The following is a 23,652-nucleotide window of genomic DNA, read 5'->3' as shown; positions in this document are numbered from 1 at the left end:
CTTTTGTTTCATTTCGTTTGTTTTTATTGTACTGACCCCGCCGGCGGGGAAAGTGCATAGATAGCGTTCCGTACATTGGTTTCTTCATCATTTGTTTATGAAGCGTTCCATAGACACAAAGTGACACGGTACGTGTATCGATGTCATATCGGGCCTGTCATATCAGACGACGCACCTGCTGCCCCACATACTAGTACACACCGCACAACCAGCTTGTGATACACATCGCACACACAGTGCTTCACTTGCTCAGGCTCGACACCTAGCGGCAGCAGACTAGCCGAGTCGGTACGGTCGGACTAGCTAGTTCAATGTTCGCACCCGATGACCAGTCTCAAATCTCTGCACTGGATTTGTCCAAAATGGCACCACGGAGCCTCCAACTTGTTTTAGGAACGTCAAACATTATCGTAATATTTGCGATTTTGACAAGTACGCGAGCTGCCTTGTATAGTCCTAACGACCACGTCGTTCTACTAGACGGCTCTAATTTTGCTCAGTCGGTGTACAATTCTGAAAAAGTTTGGATCATTGAGTTCTTCTCCAGCTGGTGTGGACATTGCGTCCACTTCGCTCCAACGTGGAAGTCCCTTGCGGAAGACCTCCGGCGTGAGTATTTTGTAGTGTCTGGGCCGTGCACCGCACCGCACCTGCCTGCACTGCACCGTGCAAGACTGATTACGTGTTAAACCAGTGCAACCATGGCCATACCATGTTTATGTTGTTGGTGTCTGTGCAGGTTGACGTGATAACATGACATTCACTCCCTACTTTATGTACTACCCTAGACTGCTAGATCAGCTGAAAATCTGTTTTCCTGGTTGCACACTTTAGTACATGTAACTAGACCTCGACCTGTAGGTGAGTGAGTGTGTGACGTGAGGCTGTGTACCCTGTCACTTGCATGTATTGCACTGCCTTCCCAATAATAAAGCGACCAAGAAGTGCGAAATGGGTCAACTAACTGCTAGCATTAGCATTATTATTCATATAATAATAGCAATGAAGTAACTGGATCGCTGGAGTTAGCATGATTGATAGCATGTGTGTCTAACATAAGAATCCTATCTATAATTAGGCTATGTTCTAATACAGTAGATCTGTCGATTTGGGATCCAGGCATGGGAGCTGAGTGCCGCTGATTATTATGGATTGACCGAGTATGATGTGAGGGCAACTTGTAACCAATTTGTTAGAGTACGTACAATGCAGGGCTGCCAACTCTCACGCATTGAGCGTGAGACTCGCGCAATTCAACCAATTTTGACTGTCTCACTCTGATAAATGAAATCTCACGCTAAACCCCCAAAATGGAATGTACATGACAACAAAGATAAATATATCTCTAAATTCTCTGATATTCCGAATATCTATATGCCCAAGCCCAAAATTTTGAGATTTTCCCGCGCGGGTGTAAAGCTCATCCAATATTGGCAACAATTCGTTTTCTGTTCGCGCGCAAAGACGAGCTATTGCCATTGGATTACGATTGGTTTCTACCTATACCACGTGAGCGTATTACCATAGCTTGTACTTATGGCAAATTACAGTACATGTGATGTATGGCTATGAGTCTATATGACGTGTGCTTTACATCGCTTTACATACATGTACGCTGACTGTGCAGGTACGTAGTACGTAAATACGTACGGCCGCACAGCAGGCCGCCAGGCGCTAGCCAGAAGGTCGCTCCACTCCCTCGCAATGTCTCACTCAAAACTCTCACTCAAGGTTGGTTGCCCTGACAATGTAAACTTAAAATATCTCACATTTCACCCGACATTTACTCACATGTCGAGAAAATACTTTGAATTCACAAGAGCGCATTGAAAATGCAATTTGCGGTACACAGACCAAGATACATGTTACTGCTTCGAACGCATTGGTTGTTATTTTGACGCGCTTAGTTGCGCCGTATTTTGAAACCAAGACCGTTACCCTCCATTGACAGTACGTGTGAAATGCATAATGCTTTTCGTATGTGCCATTTATCTACAGTATCATTGTTTTGCTGTTGATCTTGTTTAGTATCATTTTTTCAGTAATATTTTGATATCAAATCCCCAGTGAAAAATGCAAAACCACTGTGCGTAGTCTCATGCGTGAAAGTTCATTCTTTTTGCATACCGTAATGCTTAAGTTATAGGGGTGTCGATTTCAATGTACAGTGTCGATGCGATGTGGTGGACACCTACTACTGTTATTAGGGCACTCTCCCAAGCTACTGTGCAAAGCTATGGTGTCTATAATAATGATAATAAAAAAACCACAACCCTTGAAGTACTACCTCAGTGAGATCCTCTCTCAGCTACATGTACAACATGCACTGTATTTTGAACACTTCTACTACAGCTGTACATGACTCAGGAGACGTGAAAAGGGAGGGTGCAGTTTTTGCAGCAATGTTGTGTTGTCTCTGTGGGCATTTATCTGTGATGATTATTATGGCAGTGGTGATGACCAAGGTGATGATGATGATAATGATGATTCTTTTGATGTTCTGCTGGTGTTGGTCTGTTAACTGATTATCATGCCATGAACTTGTGGGACGGAGATTGGCTTTGTCACTGAAGTACACTGGCAGCTGTTGCAATTGATGTTCTGCTACTGTGCTAGCAAGTCTGCCTACATTTGTAGCTCCACTATGAGGAGGTTTGTAAAGCCAGACTCGTCAGTGAAACATTATCTTGACAACAAACAAACAAACTTAAACAAAAAACAGGACCCTATCATTTTTGGATTAAAATCATCGAATGCTTGAGAGTCACTTAAGTTACTGAAACTAATTACAGTCTGTAGTTGATTGTAAGATTTCAGCAATGGAAAGTCCTGGCAAAGGTGTGTATGTACTCTGTACATACGTTGTACCTAGAAAATATGCAATTTTGTAGAAGTGCGCAAGCCTCTATACATGTAGTTACAAGTACAAATGTAGTAAAAGTGCCATTATGCTGGTAGGGAGCCCCCTTGCTTGTTTTATCAGCAACCACACACACACACACAAAAGGAGAGCACAATTTTACAGTATACACATGTTAACTCTCAATTGAAAGAAAAAGAAAATAGTTTGCAAAATGAAAAAAAAAAAAAAAACTTAAATGGGACCACTGGGTGAAAAAAAGACTTTTGTTTTGATTATGGTTTTGTTTGAGAAACACTATGCCAATAAAATCCTTATACTGTAGGCTGTAGCATGGGAATGATTTCTGTGAGGAGAAAACCAGGTAATAATCAAGGTAATGGATCTATATGGATTTATCAAGTACACTGTACATATATTCAGTTCTGGCCATGACTGTTTTGTTTGTGCATTTTAATGTTACAATGCTTCTAAATTAATGGGTCTTCTGTATCACTAATAGCAGGGAGTTGTTCTCCCTGCTAAAATGCATCAGCTGCATGCATGCCCGTACAGGAGATGCACTTACAAAACTGTAGAAACATCACGATTCTGTATGAAGCACAATAAATGTATTGTATTATTATTATTACAAACTCTGTAGTTAGCATCCTTATCACACATGCATGCTTGGTGGCTGTGACAGGGACATGTTTTATCAAGCATGTGTTTTGTTCTCTTAACTCAGTCAAGACCATATTAGGCCTATGTCATACAGGCATCTATGTACCCACAGTAATAGAATAGTCATTTCAAAAAGAATATTCACAGCCTCTTTGATATTTTGTAATCACTGAGGTGTAAAGGCTTTATCATCAATATCATTCAGTCAATAATGAAATCATTGGCAGAGCCACATTCTAGCATTGTCAGTGTCATTCGTGTACATGGCTTCTCCTCAAATGGTCTATTTTTTATTTTTACATGTAGCTGTACTGTACAGTACTGGTTGAGGTGGGGATTCATGTTTTGAACACTCCTAAGTGAGATAATGAGAAACCTAGTATGAAATATGAAAGAGCATGTAATTTTAAGGATTTAGAACATTTATTAGATGAAAATTGGTTTTCAAATGGCTGAGATATCCAAAAAAGTGATGACAATAAAAGGCGACAAGCCTCGCCTTTTATTAGGATCTCTTTGTTTCACCTTGTTTTTGGATATCTCGACCATTTCAAAACCGAATTTCATCAAATAAACTTTTGATACCCCTTAGAATTGCATGCTCCTTGACATCTCATAGAGTGGTTTCTGAATATCTCGCAAAATGTTAAAAGCTAAATCCTTACCTCAACCAGAACTGTACACACCCTTTAATGTGCTTGTACAGTATGTGTTAACGTGAAAGTTGAGCTGATATTAAGAAAAATAATTAGGGACCTAGAAATACATATCTTCAAGGACAGGGACAGTTTAGAAGTTGTTCTCTTTTAGAAACGAAGTGTTCAGGTACAAGTGGACTGGCTTTCCCAGAGGAATACACACATTTTCTTTTTGATGGTGTTTTTGTTATGTAATCACAATTACAAACTATAAATATGGTAGGTTTTTTTTTCAGAGGTTTACATCATCTATGGCAATCACTAAATATTGGACATTCAATTTTAATCTACTTCAATCTGAATAAAATTGAAAACTTAGATAAAGATCACTATTTGAAATTAGGTATGAGTAAGATGGTGCTTGATATTACCGGTAATTTTTGTGCATTTACTCAATATTTTTTTTTTTCAATTTAGAGTCTGACACTTTGATCACTTAGTAGTGGAAATGTAAGGAGCTACAATATCTTATGCCTGCGCCACGAAGTGTTGCCAGAGGCATTCTCTTTTCGGGTTGTCCATCCTTCCATCCGTCTGTTCGTCCATCCGTCCGTCCGTCCTTCCGTCTGTCCGTTCATCCATCCGTCTGTCCGTCCTTCAGTCCATCCGTCCGTAATCAATTTTGTGGACAGCATAACTAAAGAAACCGTTTGAAGTATCCTAATAAAACTTGGCATGTTCAAATTGTATACTGTAATGCGAGGAATGTTCGTGTGCATTTTAATTTTGCAAATTTCACGAGAGCTAAGATTTGCAAAATTAAAATGTAGTGAAGGCTCTTGTCAGCACTATGCATTGAATGCCAGAGGAACTTCGCGAAAATTTCATGCCGTGAAAAAGGCTGTCGGCTCCAATTTGCGAAAATTTCATACCGCTAAAATATCATGTTTTACAGTATGTATGAGTGGATGCTCAAGGTCAAGGTCAAATGCTCAAAATTTCACCATTTCCCTGTATCTCTGCAATGCCTTTGAAACAATATTTTCTTGAAACTTAGGGTGCGTTTATCAACTCTTTTTCTGGGCAGAAACAGGTTTTCCAAATGGCTTTCAGGGAATTTTTACGAGATGATAAACGCAACTTTAGCTGTTTTGATTGTGGGGTTCGGAAAGCCTTTTTGAGAACCGCAAATTTGTGCTTTCCAAAACAGGTTTCCAGAAACCTTTTTCTAGAAGCCCTTTGAAGCGAGATAAATGCAAAGCTGTTTTGAAACGGCTTTGTATTGCGGTTACGAACAATGCGGGTCAAAATACGCAATGCAACTGTGCAGTGACAAGGCCAGTTTTCGTGTTTGCGATGAGTTGATAAACGCAACTATTTTGGAAGCCGTTTAGAAAGGGCTTTGAAAACGGCTTTCGAAAGGGTTTTGGAAACGGTTTTTGAAAGCCATTTCAAACAGGGGAAAGATGATAAACGCAGCCATAGTGTATACATGTACGTACCGTAAACTGGGGGGACATTGGACAGGCGGGTGACTTTGGACAGTTTAGAAAAAAAAGATTGTTTCACTTACATTTGTTTTGCTGTTGGTTTTTCTGAAAATATTTTTGTAGGTTATGAAAGGGGGATATGTGAATATTTGAATGACTGCACTTCTCTTGTATATTGCATTACCTTATATGTTTTTTGGACTTTTCTTTGCAGGGTCCATGGAATGCTTGAATTTTGTGGCCGTCGAACTTTTGGTACTCTAGGAATACAGAACTATAGAAGCTCAAGCCTATTTGTTGGATAGTGAACATGAAGTGGTCATGAACCCACCTGTATACTCAGGATACCTGACCACCCTTACAAATTTCAAAATAGGTCATGTCCAATTTCACCCCTGGATTTGGGGTCACTTACGGGGTGACTTTGGACACCACAAAAGTATCCAAATGTTCGACGGCTATGCAATGTTTTTTCTTTCTTTTACAGATGAAATAGTTACTTATTATGGGGAGATCATGTAAAAGACGATCTAGGTCAAGAGACTATAGAAACTCTTCAGAAGAAAGCATGAAAAATGCTGTGAAAGCTTGCAAAAATGAAATGTCGATCAGGAAAGCATGCGCAGAATTTAACGTTAAAAGAGGGACTTTGTGTAACAGACTGAACAATTGGCACACAGGCACACAAGATTTCCAGTAGACATTGGTTTTCATTTTGTGAACCTAGGTCCAAGAATTTGAGCAAATATTTCTTGTATTTGGTTTTACTTTTGTGATTCCTAGGGCGAGGAAAACCTTGTATTTCCAGTAGACATGGGTTTTAGATTTGTGATAACTAGGGCCAATAAAAACCTTGTGTTTCTAGACAAAATTTTGTTCTTTCTTTCCAAAGGCATTTAAAAAAAAGAATGAAAATGTGTTATTTTGCAAACATTTCAAACTGACCTAAAGGTACAATGAACAACATTCAAAGAAAATTACGAAATTTTCTTGTAGAACTACATACCCCGGTACTTGAATCTGGCCAACCTCATGTGTACATGTATTTCTTGGGGTAAAACCCCAAATTATTCTTTAAAATGACATGAAAATGATCCATGACCCATTTAAATAGTAGTTTACCTTATTAACATCTGTAGAATTTGACAACTCAATAATGGTACATGTACATTGTACAATACCTCACTTATCCATGTGATCAAAGTTGCTTACTATCCTACATTGTAATTGCAAGAAAATTCATGCAGTGCCTTGTTTAAGTAGCATCCTTTTTCATTTTTGTTCTAAACTATAATAAATATTCGGGTTTTTGAAAATTCAGATTTTCAAATGTAGGGGTACCAGTAATTCTAGTATTAGTATCTTGAAAAAATTGTGCAAGCAAATATCTGTGAATGCCTCTTTAAACTGAAATTCTTCACATGTTCATTACTGCAGAATTTTGCTTCTAAGTAACCACCATACAACGATACACAATGTATAATTCATTAATGTGTATTTTGTAAATCATATTTGCTGGCTGTTATGAAACATTTCAACATATTAGAGTTGTTAAAACTTTCTCAAAAACTTGTTAGTAGTCAAAACTACCCCCATAGGGAGTTTATCCTTGGACACTCAACAGTCCTGCAGGGTATATTGACAAGGTGTCTATAGTTGTCCAAAGTTGCCCCGAACCCCGGGGGCACTTTGGACAAACTTTGACCAAAAAAAATTAACATAAAATAGGATAAACTGAAGAAGTCTCTATATGGCATGATATCCTCTTTATTAGTACTTGTTAACCCCCACATTAACCCCAGAATTCCTTTGTTCTTAATGAAGATATTAATAAAAATAGTTCAAATTTGTCCAAAGCCACCCCTGTTTACGGTACCCAATAAAGATTCTCGAGAGAGAGAGTTGTGGGTCATGAGGTCAAAGGTCAAGTGAAATTGTAGTACATATATGCATGTACAAAGTACTGACTGGCAGTGATTATCTTGGGAATTTAGGGTCATGGGGGTCAAAGTTCAGGGGTCAAAGGTCAAGGTCAACTCCTCAAAATTTTACTTTTTCCCTCATATTTATGCAATGCCTTCATGATTTTTCTTGTAACTTAGTGTATACTACATTACCCAAAAGGGATTCTCTGGGAAGTTTTTCTCTTTTTTTGCCCAAAAGGTCAAAGGTCAAGTGAAAGTGCTAAATTTCACTTCTTCCATATCTCTGAAGTGGCTCGAGGTATCATCATGAAACTTACTACATATTTATGCATGTTTTGCCTGACAGTAATTCTCATGGGAATTTTAGGGTCATAGGGTCAGAGGTCAAGGGTCAAAGGCCAGGTTAATATGCTAACAGTTTACTATTTAATACTGAAATTACATTTTTTCACCATACCTTGAAAAATTACTCTATGCATAAACTTACAAAAGACCCAAAGTCAAGTAAAAATCCTCAAATCTCAAAATATGCTCTTTTAGAAAATATAGCCATTCATCCAAATAAACCTAGTTCAAGGAAAGTGAACATTCAGCACTTTTGTGACAAACATGTCATTTTAATGTTTTGCTAGTTATGTGAAACTGTCATCACACATTGTCAAGACATGTACATGTACAGACCTACTTATTAGGAGAATCATGCATTATGGCGGAGACATACCAGTCACCATAGTGACAATTCTAGTTCATTTTCATTTGACAGTCTTTAAAAACCCTTTGAAGGTCATTGGTAAGTGATCATCTTCATTTCATTTCATAATCAGACAAATAAGACATCATACATTTTGATATGATATAAAGAAATAAATGCAACCAAAGGGAAACTGACCTGAAGGTAATATTTCTACATGTACATAGTCAGCTGAGTTTCAAAGCCTACTACATGTATTAATATGCTTGTCTGAGTGAGCTTGACTGTGTAGTAATTTGTGTAATTGATGAGACAAACAATAATTTAATCAGACTGAAAAAAGAATGCTGAAAATATACTAAGGGCTTTTAGCTTAATAGCGTCAGAGGTATAAAAAACTCTCTGGTGTTCCTGAGCTAGAACACTGCCCTTTCTATTATAGCATGCTGTTAGCTGCCCACCCAACCTTCACTCCTTTTGCTAATGCATCTAATTCTCTCCTTGATACCACTCTCCATTGTGACAGATTGGAAACATGCGGTCCTGATCGCGGCCATAGATTGCGCAGAGCAAAAAAACAATGAGGTGTGCCGGAGTAACAGTGTGCATGCCTATCCCTCCATCAAGGTAAGAATCAACACGTGTTGGACATTAATTGATTGCCTTCAAGTGCAAATTTACATTCATTTGAACAAAATACTGGAGCTGAAATCATGCACAAAATGACGCATGGCACATGAGATAAAAAAGAATACTTTATTTTGAACACTTCAATATCTACCACATAAATTTTCATACCCGCTGTCACTGACAATGGAACATCAGAGCTTAACATGCATGTCTGCAGATTTTCCACCTGAAATAAATTCACTGTACACTATAATTCATGGATTTATTTCAATTCTGGAATGAAGAATAATGTGCATGTTCCTATATTGATGTTTTCCAATATCATATTCCTAAATTGTTTTATATTACATGTAGTTCATAAAAGGCAGGTGAATATGAGGAATTTGAAGGGATTTTTGTGTTGCGATCAGTGAAGGCAATAATGTCTTCTTTTCTGTCAATCCTCAGGGCCTACTAGTCCAATATGTTAGTAAAAAAGTGATTATTAATACCAATTTTTATTGCATGAAAATACTATTCATGATCATATTTTATATTGTATTTCTCTGTCTGATCTTTCAACAGTTTTTTGACCTCTTTACCAAACCAGAAAATGCAACAGCTTCAACTTATAAAGGTATAGTATGTGTAAACCTAAGCCTATTGTTGTACTGATGATGATGATACAACATGATGATAGTAATAGTAATAGTAGTGTTAGGAATAATAGTGATATAGATTAATGTGATAATAATAATAATAATAAGAATAATAATAATAATATTGATAATAATAATAATAATAATAATAATAATAATAATAATAATAATGGTAATAATAATAATGATAATAGGAATAATAATAATGATAATAATAATAATAATAATAATTATTATTATTATGATTATTATTATTAGTAGTAGTAGTAGTATCATTGTTGTTGTTGTCGTCGTCATTGTTATCATCATAATTTTCATCATCCACATAATACCATAATTGTAACCCTGATGCTGTCATTATGTACAGTTGTAGTTATTATAGGTGATTAAATGTAATTTGAGTATTAACTTTTGTACAAAGATTGTCAGGAATATTGTCATTCGAAAGGTCTTGTTCTTTTCAATTGAGAAATTAGGAATACCCGATATTCAATACAATTCTTGTCAGCATGAAGGATTTGAGTCTGTCTTGGAAAGTTTGTGTGATTGTTATCTGAGCACTGTGTACATTATGATTTGGATGCTTCATAAAGAATTGAATGGAGATCTTATGAATTATTGAAAAATGTCACCTCCTTGGATATGGGTCATTTGCTCACCATACTGGTCGAGATTTCTGAAGACATCGAGTATATCCTGTATTTTTTTCCATGGTCAGTCTGAAATTAGGTGCAGGATCCCCCCCCCCCCCCCCCCCATTAACATTTTCTTCATGCGAGGAGTGGCTTGTAGCCAGGAATTTGTTCAGTCATTAGTTACAAGCAGATGGTGATCCTTAACCTCGAGGATAGCAAACATCGAGGATAAGTTGTATGGGATGCCACGTGTTGCATGGTCCATTTTGTTACAAAATCAGTCATTTCATTGATGAAATGACTGATTTTGTGACAAAATGACCATTTCATCAACGAAATGACTGATTTCGCAACAAAATTGACCGCTTACAAAATTGACCATATGACACTTGGTGCCCCATAGAACTTTTCCTTGAGGTTAGCTATCCGCGAGGTTAAGGATCACTGTCTGAACGTGACTAATGTCTCACAGGTAGCTGCAATGGTGTTCTAGTGTACCAATCTCACAGATTTTCATATTCTGACTAGAATTTCATTTTTACTTTCTATTCTATTCATTCTATACTAGATGTAGTTTGTACAGTGTATTAAAACTTCTATCATCAAAAGCAATGCATAGAATTAAAGATATTTTCAAGTAAAATATGGTACCTTTCTCACATTGCATTCTCTGTGGTCTCAGTAAAGTATAATAAAGCCCAGAATGTAGTAAAAGAGCGTGTTTGGACTATTTATGATGAAAGAACAATTTCATAATTTTTGCAGCCCATTTATCAACATATCAACATGGAAGGACTGAAAGCTGTTATCAGTTCTAGAATAGAACAAATCAGATTTTAATTTGAAATGATACACGTTTATTGCATATTATGCCAAGATAACACTTGTACAAACTGTAGTTATATTGTAAATTTGGACAGAAATTAAAAAGAAAAAAAAAATCAATAAGATATGAACATGCATGGCATACTGCATTTAGAGAATGCCTCAAATAGTTAATGATGATAAAATTAAATAACTTAGGTTAAGTAATATTATGCATTTTTTCATATTGCATAGAGAGTGAAAAACATATCATTTTGTGTTAGCTCTGAGGGTAAACTAGCTATTAAATCGCAGTATCACTTATCACAACAAATATTGACATTCATCTACGGCCTTCCTGTGGACGTGAGTCAGATATTTTAGTGCTCATACTGACTTGAGCAAATAGCCATGAGCTTAGGGTAAACTGGGCTCACAGCTTTCTCAGACCCACCCATGGTTGACGTGTGATTAAAAATCCAACATATGGCGAGGATTTCAGCAGTGGAAGAGCACATTTCATTGCCAAGCCTTTAATCTTTAAATCTTAATTCCAGACTGTGTGATCTAATACTCATTAACATTTCGCACGTACATCAAGCTTGGTCTCTGGTGTTTGATTTGCTTTTGATACGACAAAGTGCAGTATTATATTAAGACTTTCGATGCGTGAAATACTGCAGAATATGAGTTATATCTGTGAAGTTATATGAAGTTATACAGTATGTATCTCAGGTATGAGAAGTGGGAAATAATATTTGGTTTGTATCATGATCAGATGAAGGACATCACATGAGATGGTAGAAAAAAATCTTTAATGGTGTTAGAGGTAAGATAAGAAATATTTATTATTTCGTATGTATACCATTGCCGTCTTTTTGTTTGTTTGTTTGTTTGTTTGTTTGTTTGTTTTTATTCCTCTTTGTGCCCAACCTCTTTTTTTTTCAGTCCATGGTATTGTATTGTGTATTGTGTATCATTTGAAATTGCAAGCATTGATAACCATCTCACACATTGCATCGCCTTCATGGATGCTTTCTACGCAGGAGCACGAGATGTGAGGGTGATGAGAGAAGCGATAGCGGCCCAGGTAGAGAAACAAATTCCTCATCATCATCTTCAGCGGTCCGTTCATTGGCCAGACCTCAATCCTGTTGAGTAAGCGGCCTTCACCTTTGATGCATATCACATTTATAGAAATACATTGCACATGATTATAAACACCTACAATGTATCCATGCCTGGCCAGTTTCAAAGATTGCTATTTCTTGTATGCATAAATGAGTTCGCAATATACTTGGTTTATTGATCATTCAGAATGGTGCTTACGTATGTATGTGATCCATTCAGATACTATTTTTTCGTTAAGAAGTTTTGACCTCTTGTACAATGTACGTGTGTAGCAGTCAGATCCAGAAACCAAACATAAATGCTATTCTTTTAATATGATTTGAGTTTGCAACATTCTGATAATACACATATTTATAAACATAAGGCACCTCAGTGAGCATTGTAGGAAAAATTATTGCTTGTAGGTAGTTGGGGAACAGTTTAAACAAAGAAGGTTAAGCTGAATGTGTTCGAAGGACACTCAGTGCAAAAAAAAAAGAGAATGTTTTGTGTGTGGTATTTGTTTTATGAAAAAGCAACATGAATCCTTGCCATATGATTAAACAGTATGAAATCTACATTTGATGCCAATTGTATGAGATGTGCAGATCATACTAATACAGTGTATCGAATGTTTGCTTTGGTGAGACCTAATAACAGAGATTACTATTTATATCACACATTTGTATGTCATCTTAGCTGTACACAATGGAAACTCACTTTGCTGTGTCCTGTGCTACTCTATATCCTCTCCATATTGCACAGTATCAAATACATATGTATGTGTAGTAACAATGCTTTTTTTTTAATAACACGGTAGACTGCTGTACAAAAGTGTTCAATATGAGAGCATGTTTCTCATTCTGTCGAGTGCAAACCAACTAAAGTAATTAACTTGTCAACATGATCATTTTTCTGTTTCATTGAAACGATGCGATAACACAAGATGTGATCTATGACTTTGGCATTGCCAGCCCATGCGCATACAGTACATTATGTACCTTGTACTTCTTAAATCAATTGTCTAAATTTCAGGCAGTGAAAGATGATTAAATACTGACTATTAAAGGGGTATTATTGGACCTTGAGATGATGATGATTTCACTCGATGATCTCATTGCATTGAAATCCCGAAGATATCCATTTTAGGCCATCCATTTTCCTGTATCACATTTAGTGACATCAAATGTAATGTACAAATATCATCACCTTTGGATATTGGAATGTTGTTGAAGGATATTTATGCCCAGAGATGTACCAATAGTCAAAAAGCCTCTAATCACCTGTACATTTGTCAACAGTTTAAACCTATGGAGGTAGATCACATTCATTGATATTCCTAGAACTCTTGATAACCCCAAAGTCATATTTGACCTTTGGTTCATTTTCTGGCAGTGCACCATGGGTAGGGGATTTCTTTACCTACCATTCAGACGTTGGTTTCTTGGTTGTCATATTTCAAGGTCAGGACAACTTCATGGGGAAAGAGGTGAAGCATATATTTCTTTGCTTAGGAGTGAAATGTGTGTGGTGTGCGTGTGTGTGTGTGTGTTTGGTGTGTGTGTGTTTAATTGTGTAACTAACTTTCCAGTGTGGGATGATGAGGCATACCAGTTGCCATGACGACATTTCTAGTTATTCTTGTTGCTGTTATCATCATCATCACAACTACAAGATGATAATATTGATAGCATGATAAGAAGTAATATAATCATTTTACTTAGTAATGATAATGATAATAATCAGTTCTTAGAACGCATAATACCATTTGAAGATAGTCTCTATGCGTGTACTTGTTGGTGTTTTGGAGAAATCATAATAATAGAAATACTGTCACTAATTGTACATACTTATTATTAAATGGCTGGAAAATTAAAGCTCAATGCGATTAAAGGAAGCTGAAAGTGATCATTTGACAGTAGGCGTTTTCACATCAGCTCGATAAAAATCCAAGCTCGAGATATTTTTCGCGTCGCGAATTAGCGCGCTATTTTCATTTCCTATTCACATCAGCCCGAAGAGAATTAGCCAGAAATTTTTTCGAGCTTATTCGACAGCTGAGCATGTGCAGACAGCATCAGTAATGTGTGCAATTTCAAAAATTCCTCATGATTTGTGTGCAGTTTGCCTCAATAGATTGGGTCACACACGCTAGGCATGATGGGATGCATCATGCTAATTTCTTGAGGCGTTTTCACATTATCAAATAGTGCCTAGCTCGCGAATTATCCCGCTATTTCAGAAATTTCCCAAGTTGTACTCGAGAAATTTTCTCGATCAGAGCGATACAGTTAGCGCGCTTATTTGTGTTCACATTATCAGATAGCAGGCTATTTCGTGATCGGGTTAATTTCCCAAGTCAGAAAATAGCGCGCTATTTCGAAACATCGGGCTGATGTGAAAACGCCTAATCAAGAGTTGATATTTTATGCTGATTCCTTTTCACCATACAATTTAGAAAACCATGGGAGAAAACAAAAGAGAGTAATACAATAATATTTTAATTACATATATATATATAAATTTCCTTTGCATGCCTCGCCTCTATCTGTGAAACCACCTAATGATAAATATGTGAAACCATTGAGGGAGAGGTACTGTCGATACATACCATTGACCTTATTTTTCTAAACTCATGGGATTTACATTGTCATCCAGATCATACTGGACGTGATGTCCACACCCGGTGTGTATGCCTGTTGGATGAGGAAAGCAGACAACCCGCTGGTGTCCAAATGGGGAGTCGTGTCCTTTCCTTCCGTCTACGTTATGGACCGGACTGGTTTTCGTGTCATGATCCAGGGGTAAGTATTGAATCGCATCGCAGAGACTCCAACTCTCCCGCTTTCGACAGGAGATCTCCCCCTGAAAGCCCATTTTTGCAAAATCTCCAGTTCTCCCGCCCTGGCTCTGTGTCTCCTGCTTGAAATGATTTCTTACTTTAATATTGCCATCGTATGTTGAAAAATAAGCCTTAGATAGCACAAGAGAGCATCTAGAACCATAGAGCTTCGGACCTCGGCTGTAAGGGACTTCACGTTTCAGCTCATGGGCCCTGCGGGCACATCAAGTTGGAGTCTCCCATTTGCTAGGGGTTTCAGGCGGGAACATCTCCAGATCAGAAGGTGCTTGGGGTTGGAGTCTCTGGCATCGGCAGTTTGCGATGTGAATGGTGATATCGGGGTGTAATGAGATGTCATTCATATTTGACTTTGAAATGGGATGATATTTTGGGAAGGTGACGGAGTTTCATCTTGTGTGTTAGGAAGGGGGTCAGAAGTAGAATGCTGTACAGTGAAATTGCTTGCAATGTAGTCCCACATGTGCATATCTGAGTATTCACTGTAACATTTAGTCAGTTGTGTGTTAGCGATACATAATATCACAAAGAGTGTGGCCAAAATAAACAGACAACATATCAAGTGAATTTTTTTTTTTCTTGAGCTTCACTTTGTGCTTTGTATACATAATCCACTTTTTTTTATCACTAGCATTTCTCTGTAATACATTAATTGTCATATCCCATCCCATCAACTTGGAGCAGAATTAACTTTGAACCATCCCATTTCTGCTGGGTCATCAAGATTTCTTGCTTATGTTCACACTCCTAGTGGGAAGAAATACATTTAGGATGGGGAAAAGGTGATTGATTGAGGGGAATGCACATACGTTCATCACATATTTCATGTCATTATGACATTTTATGTTACTCGTAGTCTGAATCAAAGCTGGAATTACTTGTATTTTGGGTTGTCTGTTTGCTTGTTTTTTGTTAAAGGCCAGACAGAAAATCTTACACAGACAACATCTTCAAGTTCATCAAGGCAAACCGAATGAAGCAAGATGCCAATGAGCCTCCTAAAGAGGTAGACAATGGTAACCATGCCAACGAGGAGACTGACCAGGACCGCTTCCTGCTGCCTCTGGGAGGCGTGCAGGGTGCTAAGGAAGGGGCGAGAAGGAGCGAGGGGGACGAGGTGGAGAGCGACTTTGATGGGAGGGACGTCGATGATGAGGGAAATCTGCAAGTGAAAGAAGGGGGGGCCCAGAAGAAGGAGGATGGACTCCACCTGCTGCTGAAACCAGGAGAAGATGGAGACGGGAAAGGGGCGGAGTTTGGTGCGGATACCGGTGGTGCCGCTGGAGGAGACACTAACGGTGGTGATGCGGGTGAAGTTTACGAAGCGGCCAGGCACGAAGCCAAAGGCGATGCCGGAGGAGCGGGAGGAGGAGTTGGAGGAGAGATGGATGGAGAGGGAGATACCAATGATGAGAAGGTGATGTGGGAAAGGATGCAGGCCAAGAACCGGGAGAAAGCCATGCAGAAAAAGACCAACGTGAGACTCTCTGACCAGAGACCCAGCGAATGGTAATGAAACATTCTCTTCACTCTGTTTCCACTTCATCACTTTAATACTTCAAATACAAACAAAGAAGCTAAACCAAAATGTCATCATGTGAAGAAGAAAACAGAGCTTACAATTCTTCCTCTCGCTGTAGACAGAACTCTTTGAATGTAGAAGTTGAAGCTGGCTCTGAAATCATCATGAGGTCATATGACATCATGAAATTGCATAATGGCTTACAAGTGGTAAAATGTAGAACAAAGTGTGTCCTACTTTGACCCAGAAAACAGAGAATTTTCTTTTTGTATTCTTGTCATTCCACAGACAGCTCCTGTCATCTTCAGCTTGATATCAGATTTCAAGATTGCTTACAATATCATAAATATTCCTTTAGAACCTCCCTGGAATGATGTCAATGTGATATATCGTAAAGCTTAAACTGGCCTATTTATCCACCCTGTCTTAAGAAGCTTTTGCACAATGGCAGTCTGATATTACTTGCAGTAACCATGACTTTCCTCTTTAAAAAAAAAAAAAAAAAAAAAAAAATCTGTATAATGTCATACAAATGGAAAAACTACCAGTCTTGCTGTATGTACAGAGTGTATTCATATTTGTAACTTTTTTTAATCACTTGTCATTTTATTTCTGTGTAACTTGACTATTTAGGCCTAAGGTTTATATGCTAGACCTGGAGTCTGTCATCCAGTATTCCCTGCGACAGGAAGTTTCCCTCCGCAGCATGATAGAGGGCGCTGCTCTCCAGGCACTCATCGACTATGTAGCAGTTCTCAAGAAGGTACAGAGGAGATCTGAATTTTGTCAGTGTGTGTCAATGTCTGCTTTGCCACTATTTAAACAGCTCAATTTTAATGTAACAATTTCAGAGTTCTTCAAGAATGAAGTAAATGTTTGGACAGTGGCCAGATTGGCAGATGAGATTCCAGAAATTACTGTGCAGAAGGGAAGAAGATCTTGCATGTCTTCTATGTGTAGGAAACAATTGATTATAGTATTACTTTAGGGATTAATGAAAGAATGCTCTTATCACCACACATCAAGATGCTGACAACAAGTAATGGTCCTGACGAAGGAAAAATGATTGGTAATTGTGAGATGTTTCATAACACTGAGAAAAACCATTTTGTGTTCCTAAAACCAATGCACTGAAGATCTGGTAGTTTAAACGTAGGGAAAAAAAGAAGCAATTAATACCAATTTAGTTTTTCTCTATTTACATCCCCATTATGTTTTCCTACCTTGAATGGGGACTGTCATATGGTGATTATTAAAGTAGAAGCACTCGGAGAGTGCAAACCTCTTCTAAGACCTGAGGGTCAACCAGCTCCGTCTATAAACTTTGCATGCATCCTTTTCAAAAAACAAAAACAAAACAAAACACCCTTGATTCACATCGTGACCCAAGGCAACACCAAAAACTAATCACATATCCCTTTAACCACAACATATCGATCATGAAAATTTCATGGAAATTCATTCATAACATTTCAAGTAAAATTACAAGCAAAAAAGGAATGCTGGCAAAAACAGAACCTCCTTGCAGGGGGCAGTGATTTATCACTCAGTTCTCATCCCCCCCCCCCCCAAAAAAAAAAAGACACAAGCAAACACAGATATTTCTTGCATTCATGATTTCATCCATTATTTCACTGTCTGTGATTCCACAGTACCTGCCCCTTAGAAAGAAGGTATCCTCATTCTTGGAGACCACCCACAAATGGCTGGTAGACAGACAACACTCAACTATCCCCATCGAAGACTGGCTGGCTCTGGTTGATCCTACCAAGGTACACGTCTCACCTTGAGCTCTTACTTTGTCGTCTTTCAGGCAGTTTGCAATATGTGATGCTCAGCAACAAGCGTTGCAACACACTGTATTATCCCTGTCTTAACCTGTTGAAGCCTAGTCCTGAGTATACTCGGGTAGTTGGCTGTGGGAAATGCGTGTTGTAACGAAATCAGCCCGTCCTCAAAGGGTAAACTCTTTATGTGCCACGTTCACACCTCCGACTCAGTCGACGGCGTACCAACTTCACATATTCTGCTCAAACCCACAAACCTGCCCAAACAGATCGATAAATCGCCAAATGTCATAGTACAATGAAAGCTTTTCTCGCGCTTTCGTTCGTCTCACATATAGCTTGCGTTTTATGTGGTGATTGGCTATCAAGCGGTGTTCCCTATTTAGATTTGTGTGTAAATTCTAAGTTTCTGTCACTGTTTTGTGTGCAAAAGTCATGCCTTTGCAGTAATGTAGCTCGTGGTCATTTCAAAGAAAAACAATCATCAATTTATCGAACAGTTTCATCAAAGCAAAGCTTAATTGGCATTTTCTCTACAACTTTGTTCACTACATGTCCAGTTTAACAGAAATCTATAGAAGTTACTATAGATTGGAAAAACAGAATGTTTTCGCAAAGCATGACTATGTTGGTGTCTCAGAATAATGTGGCACACAGGGGATTTCCATCATGGCACATAAAGAGTTAACAAACATTACAATTTGGCCATGTTCTAGAGCCTTGTACCTAATGATATACAAGCATTTCTGTAAGTAGAGATAATGAAGAATGTGTTGATAGAAAGTCAAAGCATGACGTGAGATTACACTACATTGACTCGACTTTGCAGCTTTAAGATGTTGTGAGTTAGATGACTTTTGTAAAACCAGACATTTTTGCATGCATGAAACTTTCATGAATTTCGCGAGGAGACAAGATTCGCAAAAGTAAAATTCATGTGAAAGTTTTTGTCTTCACAATGCATTAAATGCTAGTACATGTACTGTATAAGCTGTGTTTTTTTTTTGCATACAAATATTATTGCAAGTGAGAAGGTCATGGACATTTTCTCGAGATTTTGTTTTTGCGAATTGACACTGAGGATATTCAAGTGCACTATTACCCTAGCGCATGGCGACATTTTCGTGCGTTGTTAAATTCACAGACCAACAGTGATATGCGAAATTCACGAAAATTAAACAGCTTATACAGTAATATATTCGTAATTTTTTAATGATCAGCAATTTGTGAAAGTTTCATGCCACAAAAATGGCCGTCGGCTCCAATTCGTGAAAGTTTCACGCTACGGATGTTTCTGGTTGTACAGTAACTAATTGTGAACTCATGTACATTACAAATATACCCAAATTGTTCTACCCTTATGACAACAGTAAGATTGCATTCTGAACCTTGTGTATAATCTCACAGTGTATATCCGTAGCTTGTTTCTCTGAATGGGACTTTGTTTGCTAATGGCTTTTATGTGTGGTCTACAGAAACCTGGTAGTGGACTAGCCAATCGGATGGAATTTATTGGTTGCCGTGGAAGCGAGCCACACTTCCGTGGTTACCCCTGTGGTCTCTGGACACTATTTCACACTCTCACTGTCTCACAGGCATCGCTCATCAGGAGATGTAAGTCTAACCTTTCTCTTACATGGTGCTGATAATGATAGTCTTCTCTTAACCCTATTCCAACTGGGGGGGGGGGGGTCAAATTGACCCCCCTCGACATTTCGCGCCACGATTCTGTCACGCGCAAAGATTTTGCCGCGTCGTTTCATGATTTTTTTCATTGAAGACTCTCCCGCATATTTTGAGTTACATGATGTTTTGCATATGCATGTCAACCCCAAAACGGCTCAAATTCATGATAACGTGTGCAAATCCAAAGCAAATTGTTTTTTTGTTTTGTTAAATTGATATAGATTAGATTATTTCAACTTTTAACCATTGAAATTAATAAATTCTAATGTAGATACGCTTGAAAAGTGCCTGCAATAAATTTTGGCAAAAAAAACCCAATAGAAAACAAAAGATCGAAAAAACAATAAAATACATAAGAAATTAACAAAACAATAACAATAAAAAAAAATTGATTTTGATTTCGCTATTTTTTTACAAGAAAATTGTTTGATGTGTCTTGAGGAACTCTGACACAAAAATTTAGGGATCCTTCAGTCATTTTAGTGGAGTTATAAGTGAAAATAGGATTTCATGCGTAAATTTGCATAATTAATTTACTAAAATTGGAAAGCCAATATTTTTCTATTGTATGACCATGTAATCTTGTAGTTGACATCCAGCTCTATCTTCAGGCAAAATTTTGCGGCGATCGCGCAATCGGCGGCCGAAATCTGAAGGGGGGGGTCAAATTGACCCAAATAGCCCAGTTAAAATAGGGTTAAACCCTTTATGTGCTCAGGCACTTGGCTTAATGTGCCAAGCTTTTTTCATCAGCATTTAGTAATCCATCCAAACATGACCTCGTCTTAAAGTTAGGAAGGCCATGGAGAGACAGTAAAGATTATGGGGATTAGTTAATCTCTGTTCAGTGACACTTAGTTTCCAGATGTCTCTGCTAATTGGCAAACAGCACTCCAGCATGCATGTTTATAGTCCACTTACAAAGCACAGTATAAAAGGTGAAGTCCTTCTATTTCTGTGAATGTATATAACCCTAAGACATATTTTTAGCACATACACTGATATCAAGGCAATATCATGTCATCTGGACATATCGTTGATATCTTTTTGTGTAACAAGTGTTTCTGCTCAGAATCTAGCCTCAGATCGAATATTGTAAGTCCTAACTAAAATCTTTTTATAACTTAGATTCTTAGAATATGCCACCTGGTTTGTTTTGTGAGAGGAGGGCAAGATACATAGAGATGAAATGAACCATCTCAGATATTTTAGCGTTGATGATTCGGAGATCTGTCTAGAAATTATTTAACCCTCTTTATACACTGAACCTTGTGTTGTAAAGGAGACAATGAATCAATGTGCCACTCAATGAATATACTTTTCTCCTGTTGAAGATGACAATGTGAGCTACATGGAAGTCCTCCACGCAATGCGGGGCTACATCCTCTCCTTCTTCAGCTGCCAGAACTGCCGGGAGAACTTTCACAAGGAAGTCGCCGACCTCGACTCCTCAGTCACCTCCCTGGACGACGCCATCCTCTGGCTGTGGCGCACTCACAACCACGTCAACAAGCGTCTCCGTGGCGACCCCTCCGAGGACCCCGAGCATCCCAAGGTTTCATTCCCACCGCGGGAGATGTGTGCCTCGTGTTATGCCAGCACCAACGTGGAGATTTGGGAGGAGAGCCGAGTGCTGGGATTCCTCAAGGAGTTCTACAGCATGAGGAATTTTGATTTCTCCAGGCTCCATTTAATGCAGGAAAAGGAGAAGGAAGAGAATGGGGATATGGGTGATGTGGAAAATGCTTTACTAAGTACAAGGACTCGAGTGACGCTGAATCCCGATGAAGTGAGGCAAGAGGTCCTCTTCCGGCTGCGACAGCGTGAGATGGACATCCGGCTCGCCGTGGAGACAAAGCGGGCGGGGTACTTTGGTCTCGGGATCAACAGTATTGATGTGAGTCTGTGCATGATGCTGAACATTAGCTGCATCATGCTGATTGTTTGTATCTATTTTGTACTCGCTTGGAGAAGGAGAAGAACTCGAAAGGTCAGGCTTTTACCCTGAGTACAGACTCCCAAAACTGTTTCATTCTCATTTTGTGTCTTTTTACGAACAACATGAACAATCAACTCTGATGGTCATCTCAGTTTTTGAGAATATCTTATGAATTCCAAGAACTGCATCAAACTGTTGCCATAGTAACAGGGCATCTCATCATTGTCTGCCTGATTGATGACTGTTTCTGTTGGAAGATTGACAAAAACATCATCTTCACTGGTGCCATCTGTCGTTGCTCGCTTCAAAGACCAATATCCGGTACTGATGTTAGGGTGTAAATTTTCAGAATGCATGGTCCAGGAAGGTTTTCATTGGTGGATCATGAAAAACTTGCCAGTATTATATAAGTAACGGATATCATAGTGACATATCAAAGATAGAAGATTATAGTTTCATGAATGACTGACTGCGTATTGTGCAGCATCAACATATTGCCAGAACAAGAGGAGGTTTATAGCACTATTAATGATGTTAATGTGGAGACAGCACTTAAAGACTTAAATACCAGTATGCAAATGATGCACAGATCTGAGTGTGTTAGTAGAAATTGTGAGCATAAGGTTGTACTATCGAATTGTTTAGACTAGTTTCCATAGTTACTGCATGCACACTATTTCAAACGATGCACTAAAAACATTTACATATAAATCATATGTTTTAAAGAACGGTGGACAAATTTTTGCCAAGAATACAGTTCTTTCAATTGTGCATCCAGTAATTAACCAGTGCATGTATGGCCAGTCATCTCTTGCTCAGTGTGAGAACGTTTACTAAGCATGCAAACTCTCTACAAGTGTATGATAGCATCTTTATGGTGGCTAAAATCAGTGACCATAAACGATCATTTGATATCAAATGTGTTACAGTACTCTCCGCATAATCGGGTGGGCTCGGGCAGAGTGTTTCTTACCCGATTAAGCGGAGTACCCAATTAACAGAAGAATACGTCTAATTCACAATTGACACACACAATGTGTATATACATGCATTGTACGCTGTGCCAAATACCTACACTGTATGCTTAACACTCGTGCTTGCACGGCACATTATATATACTTTACACTTGCTCAGTCACGAGCAATAATTTACACTCTCTTTATGGACAAATATGTCTTCAGAAAACTTTGTCGTTTGACTATAGACTTCTCGCTAACACGCAGGCCTTTTCCGAAATGAACACGTCTCTTTGTGTGCACTAGTCACATAGAACGTCGGGTTGCTTTTCGAGAAGTGACTGGGGAAGAGCAAAATTATGGAGCTGGAGCATGGCCTGATTTTCGCTGCAAATTTCTGGTGTGGTGAATGTTGTTGCGGAGCAAGGGAGGAGTGCAAGTGTGTTCAACTCCTGTCTGTCTGCAATTGTGTGTGCCAGCTACAAGTGTTTTCATGTTTAATCACTCCCCAAATGATCAGTCTTCTTTGCAAATTAAGCAGAGAATGCAATTTGCCGTGGAAAATTTGACATTCATGATTTCTGAAAGTGATATATCTGCGATAAAATGTGGGTAGAAATTAGATTAGAAGAAAATTATTTACCCATTTATGCGGAGAGGCAACCTGATTATAAGGTACTTATAATGTGCATTGGAAGTGATATGGACATTACTACCCAATTAAACGGAGTACCCGTTTAAGCGATACCGAATTACGCAGAGAGTACTGTACTGGTAAAAAGTGACATCCTGCTCTCAACCAATGAGATAGCAGAATA

At 38.4% G+C, this 23,652-nt stretch overlaps 1 protein-coding gene across 1 annotated transcript; it reads left to right on the top strand.

Moving 5' to 3' along the window:
• The first annotated feature begins 358 nt into the window (after window positions 1-358).
• LOC139728868 (sulfhydryl oxidase 2-like) lies at window positions 359-22,140 on the top strand. The gene is made up of 11 exons (XM_071639804.1): window positions 359-609; window positions 8,794-8,894; window positions 9,462-9,513; window positions 12,021-12,132; window positions 13,480-13,573; window positions 14,743-14,888; window positions 15,863-16,453; window positions 17,100-17,229; window positions 18,119-18,238; window positions 19,729-19,867; window positions 21,274-22,140. The coding sequence occupies exons 1-11, from the start codon at window positions 363-365 to the stop codon at window positions 21,945-21,947; spliced, it is 2,406 nt and encodes an 801-aa protein (XP_071495905.1). The 5' UTR covers window positions 359-362; the 3' UTR covers window positions 21,948-22,140.
• Window positions 22,141-23,652: the final 1,512 nt, after the last annotated feature.

Source organism: Diadema antillarum, unplaced genomic scaffold, assembly GCF_040938485.1.
Source record: "Diadema antillarum isolate AM-2024a unplaced genomic scaffold, OU_Dant_1.0 seq00000204_RagTag, whole genome shotgun sequence".
NCBI lineage: Eukaryota > Metazoa > Echinodermata > Echinoidea > Diadematoida > Diadematidae > Diadema > Diadema antillarum.
Note: the sequence above shows the minus strand (reverse complement) of the source record. Positions and strands in the feature narration are given on the sequence as shown.